The sequence below is a fragment of the Lotus japonicus genome, chromosome 4, assembly GCF_012489685.1.
Source record: "Lotus japonicus ecotype B-129 chromosome 4, LjGifu_v1.2".
Classification (NCBI taxonomy): Eukaryota; Viridiplantae; Streptophyta; class Magnoliopsida; order Fabales; family Fabaceae; genus Lotus; species Lotus japonicus.
The window spans coordinates 16,895,726-16,901,614 of NC_080044.1; the positions used below are offsets into that span (position 1 = coordinate 16,895,726).

General features: G+C 46.5%; 1 protein-coding gene across 1 annotated transcript; it reads right to left on the minus strand.

Annotated features, from left to right (window-relative positions):
* Window positions 1–3,851: 3,851 nt before the first annotated feature.
* Window positions 3,852–5,378, minus strand: LOC130712384 (uncharacterized). The gene has a single exon (XM_057562220.1). It carries the CDS (start codon window positions 5,376–5,378, stop codon window positions 3,852–3,854), a length of 1,527 nt encoding a protein of 508 aa, XP_057418203.1.
* Between the last annotated feature and the right edge of the window lie 511 nt (window positions 5,379–5,889).

Sequence of the window (5,889 nt, forward strand, 5' to 3'; positions counted from 1 at the left end):
GTCAGAGAAACACTCAATCTGTCTATATCCCAGGGCCCATGCAATGTTCAACCCGTGGCAGATGGCTAAGAGTTCCATATGCAACACTGACCCCTGACCACCATATCCAAGAAAACCCATGATCCAAGTGCCATCAGCATGACGAAGACACCCACCAAACCCCGAACGCAAAGGAACTCCCAACGAACTGCCATCACAATTGACAGCAACCGCTGGAGCTACTGGCGCTATCCAAGAAACGAGGCGCGGATGCGACGGAAGCTGGGACGGAGACCACAAACGAAGCAGCAGCTGCCGCTGCTCTTGAATTAACCGCATAAGCTTCTCCTCCGGGATAATAGTCTGAGCCATTATAGCTTGATTACGGGCAGTCCAGATGCCCCAAATAGTCGCTAATCCCGACGCTTCGGTTCCAACCAAAACTCTCTTGATCCACTCCCTCGGATCACCAGCAACAAAGGACGAATGACTCGGATTGAGACCCATCCGATACCAAACACGACGAGCGAACCAACAATCCCGGAGGCAATGAAGGATAGTCTCAGGGTAAAGATTGCAACGCGTGCACAGGGGAGTTGCGGCCATATTCCTGCTAAACCGAACATGATTCACAGGCAAAGAGTTGCGACAGCACAACCAAATCAAGAAATTGATTTTGAAAGGACCCTTGAGCTTCCAAATCCAAAGCCAATCGGAATCAAGATCAGGATCAACTCTATCCTGAATTAACCAATGATATCCAGCTCGCGCTGAATAAACTCCAGAGGTATCCATATCCCAGATCACGCAGTCAGGCACACAGGAATTCACCAAGCACTCGCGGGCCAAAATCATCCCCTTAACGTCATCGGGGAGGTGAGTATAGAGCCGAGAGAGGTTCCAAGAACCCGCCACGATCACATCACGAACAGTCAATTGGATATCATGAATATCCATCACAGGAACTAGATTGCACAATTTAAAATTACCCAGCCATTCATCGAACCAAAAAGAAGAGGTATCGTTGCCAAGCTTAAAACAGAAACCGGAATTAAGCTCGTCTCTCGCCTTTTGGATGGCCTGCCAAACCATCGAGCCTCGCGTAGCCGGAGCAGCGAGCAAATTATCCCCCACACCATACTTCTCACGGATCAGCGCAACCCAGGGTTTCTTCTCATTCTGAACCAACTCCCAAACATTCTTACCCAGGAGCGCAATATTGTGCTCTCGGGCCTTTCGTAACCCCAAACCTCCATACCGCTTGGGAAGAGCCACAGACTCCCAATTTACCAATGGAATACCATGCTGACCCGTGCCTTTCCAGATGAACCTTCTAATCGTACCATCAATATCATTACAAACACCAGTAGGAATCCAGGTGTGCTGCATACAATAGGTAGCCATGGATGAAAGAACCGACTGGGCAAGGGTGACACGGCCAGCTCTATTGAGTAGAGTATGTTTCCAAGCGGCGACCCGAGAGCTAATTTTATCAACCAAAAACTGAAAATCATTCCGAGTTGCCCTCTTATGGAAGATAGGGAACCCAAGATATTTTCCAATACTAGGAGAAAAAACAATCCCTGTAATTTCTGAAATGCGCTCCTTCATGAGGGGAGATAAATTCTGATGTCCCATGGCCTTGGACTTACTCTCATTCACACGTAACCCGGAAGCATGACAGAACGATGCTAGAATGTCCCTTGCTAGAGATACCTGCGTGACGTTAGCCCTAGTGAAGAGCAGAAGATCATCAACAAACAACAAATGTGATAGCTTAAGAGAAGAGCCATTCACCGTCACTGGCTTCCACCTTCCATCCTGAACCGCTGAGGAAATAAGAGAACTCAATCGTTCCATGCACAGGACAAAAAGGTAAGGGGAAAGAGGATCCCCTTGTCGAAGTCCTCGCTTGGGTTTGAACCCTTGGAGTCTATCACCATTCCAAAGAACAGAAAGAGACACCGAAGTCAAGCAAAACATAATTAACCGGATGCACTTTGTAGGAAAACCAAACTCAATCAAAGTAGCCTCAAGAAAACGCCAATCAAGCCGATCATACGCTTTCTCAAGGTCCAACTTAAAGATGACATCCCCCTCCCTGCAATTGGATTTCATCATAGAGTGAACCACCTCCTGAAGCACAATGGCATTATCAGTAGTACTTCTACCTGGGATGAAGCTACTCTGAAACGGACTGATGAGACCATTGAGGAACGGACGGATCCTATTCACCAAAACTTTTGAGATAAGCTTATGAAGCACGTTGCAAAGACTGATGGGCCTCAATTCCTTAAAGGTCTTCGGGTTGTCCCCCTTCGGAATTAAGACAATGAGAGTTTCGGCAACAATCGGATCGAACTGACCTGAATCAAACGCATCACGGATAAAAAAGAAGACTGAATCCCCTACAATGTCCCAATATTTCTTATAAAAGCAAGCTTGGAACCCATCCGGTCCTGGAGCCTTAAAAGATCCCATCTGTTGAATAGCCATGGACACTTCCTCCTTTGTGATGGGCTTCTCTAGCTCAATCGAACCTTCAGCTGGGAAGGTCGCCAACAGAGGAGTGGAGATACAAGAAGGATCAACAGTGTCACAAGTAACAAACAAGTTAGTGTAAAACGCTTGCGCCTCAACCTTAAGTTGTTCTCCATCAGTGCACCAATTGCCATTTGCCAAAGTCATCCCCTGAATATGATTTCGCCGCCGGCGAATGACTGTCTGAGCATGGAAGAAATCAGTGTTACGATCTCCATACCTGACCCACTTTTCTCTAGATTTCTGAAACCACAGCATCTCCTCTTGGGCCAAGATATCTTCCTGTTCCAACCTCAGGTCCTTGAGGCGTCTTTCTAACACTGCCGAGTCAACATGTTCCAATCTATTCTGAACATTCCTGATTTCTGCTGCCACACGTCTCTTCTTGTGGAATATATTACCAAAGACGTTTCTATTAAAGGTGATCGAGTCTTCCTGGACATGTCTCAAGGAAGAAACAAGCCAAGGAACCCCTTTCTGCCAAGCATCAGAGACTATCTGTTGGTACTGTGGATGCTCCATCCAAGCGGCTTCAAACCTAAAAGGTTTGTTAATCAAAGATCCATGTCGCGGGCTACACCGGAGTAACAAAGGGTTATGATCTGAATGCTGGCGCGCAAGCACTTCAAGAGACCCATTCGGAAATCCCACGCGCCACGCTAGGTTAGCCAAGGCTCGATCAAGTCGGCGGTGAAGAGGGGGGTGCCCCTGAGCATGCCGGAACCAAGTAAAGGAGAACCCAAAAGAGCCGAGGTCAAGGAGGCCACAAGATTCAAAATTATCCACAAACGTTCGCGCGCGGGCTGGAGAGAAGTCACCTCCTCGTTGCTCATTAGAAGTAGCTATATCATTAAAGTCCCCCCTATCACGGCCCATGGTCCCTGAACTGAGTTCGCGACACCCCGGAGATGGTCCCAAAGGCTTTGTCGGAGGGTGGGGGTTGGGCTCGCATAAATGCCAGTACCCACCCACGAAGCAGTACCTGAAGTGAATCTTAAACTAATAGCCTGTGGGTGTGTGGCCACCACAGAGACTTGTAAACTGAGAGAAGTAAGGGCCAACGCCCACACCCCGCCTGAATGACCACGCGCCTCCTCAATAGCTACAGGCCTGTACCCCAACCTCAACCAAAAAGCGCTCATTCTATGAAATTGAGTATGAGTTTCAAGAATAAAGCAGATATCTGGTTTGATACGTCTGACTAACTCTTTCAAGTTACGCTTGCAAGTAGCATTCGCTGCGCCTCGCACATTCCAAGAAAGAATTGTTATGCTAGTTGTGTCTAACATAAGAAACAATCAAGGGAAAACACTAAATCACCCTCCAAGTGATTATTGAGTCACCTGCTCTTGTCCAAAAGGTTCATATGGACCCTCTACATTCGTTCCCAAGTGCTTCGTGTGAGAAGCACCAGCAGCATTCTTCAACAAAATCATATTTGGAGAGTTCAAGGACCCAGTCCCAGCATTGAATACCTGACCTCCCATGGTAAGAGGCTGGCTTTGGTACTTTGTGGGTCCCTCAAGTCTACCACCGGCAACATGGTTGGATGAAGCAAAAGAGGTGCGTATGGCATCATCACCTTTACGTCGTTTTTTACTTCCTAAAGACTTAATAGGAGCGGGCCCACCACTCCCCACATCTTGGCTTGCGGCCAAATGATTGCTACCAGCACGTGCATTCCCAGGGCGCACACTCTCAGGAGCATCTGAACGTTGACTTGCTTTATTGGCTCCAACATCCTTGGTAGCCCGTGGGCCCCCAAACTGAAAAATATGTTTCTTCTTTTTACTTCTTTTTGAAACCACAAGCCAATCACCTGCGACCTCCAAGACACTGGGGTCCACCTCCTCAATTTCCTGCTTTTTTGTTTCCGTGATGCCCTCACTCTCGGTATCAGCCGTTAGAGGAATCTCCTTAGATTCCGCACCTACCATTCCAGCATCAGAAGTGGGGCCACCCTCTAGGGTTGATTCAGGTTGTGGAGGCGTGTTCCCTAGGGTTTCAGGTGTGACCGACGACGGCGCATTCCCGAACGGTGGCGTAGCCTCAGACTCTGGCACTTGGATAGGTGGGGGATTATGGCATTCACGCCCTCGATGGCCATAACAACCGCACTTAGAGCATATGATGTGCAGCCCCTCATACTCAATTTTATACCAATAGCCTTCAAACCAGAATTTGCCCACAACAGGTTTGGTGAGATCAAGCTGAACACAGATACGAGCAAACCGTCCCCTCTCTGCCTTCAACGTGTTTATGTCCACTTTAACTGGTGTGCCTATCAATTTCGCCATGGACATTAGGAAGCTCTCATCATAGAATGTCACATTCAAGTCTGGGACACGGATCCAAGCCAAGGTAGTTGTAATCTTAGCAGCCGGGCTGATAAAGTCCTTACTCCATGGAGCCACCGCTAAATAATGATCGAACACCATCCAGGGCCCTCCATCCATTACTTTCTTCCGGTCCTCCGCCCTGTCCATCTTAACCATGAAGAAGCCATTGCCAATATCAAGGAGATCAAACTCCCCGGACAACCTCCACATAGCGCTCAGTTGGGTCTTCATCAAGCGAAACCCAAGTTTCTTTCCCAGGAGACCAACTACAAGGTCATCCTTCCAAGGTGAGCACATGCCATCAATCACTGATTTGTCCACATGAAGTCGCGGCAGTTGCATGTTACCATTAACATACGTCACTTTCATCTTGCCAGTCTCCCATAGGTCTTCTACCATCTTCGGCGAGGGTTGCTGAGCATCTCCCATGAGCATATCCCTGAAGGAAGAGCGTGGCCGCTCCCCTTCCGCTTCCGGCGGCCGTACGAGTGCAGTGCTGTTCTCGGTCTCGACTTCCATAGGGTTTGACTAAATTGTTTTTTTTTTTGGGTACATGTTATCTCATTATAGATATATAATAATACTTACATGTCAAAACGGATTTAAATGAAAAATAGATTTTTTTTTTAAAAATTAAAAAGAAACACCAATGATACTCCTAAGTCCTAACATCAAAAAACGAAAACTTAAAAAAAATTAACATATTTTTTTTGTCAATAAAACCCATGTAAAGAGCCACCAACACCGGAATACAATAAGTTTTGACAAAAAAAAAAGTAAAGCAAACACTAAATCTATTGGGCCTTTGACACAAAATGATACTCCCTCCGGTCCTATTTATAAGCATGAAAGAGAAGAAAAATCTTGGTCCTTTTTATAAGAACCAAATGAAAGTTTGAGCTATATTAATTAATTTTTTCCAATGATGCCCTTATTAATTCTAACTTGTAAAATGTGTCTCATTAATTATTCTCTCTCTTTTCCACTTTCCAACACTAATAACAAAGGGTAATTTTGGAAGTTCATTTTA

Bases quoted from the DNA above. Each gene is read 5' to 3' on its own strand.
- LOC130712384 (XM_057562220.1), bottom strand. From the start codon at position 5,378: ATGGAAGTCGAGACCGAGAACAGCACTGCACTCGTACGGCCGCCGGAA.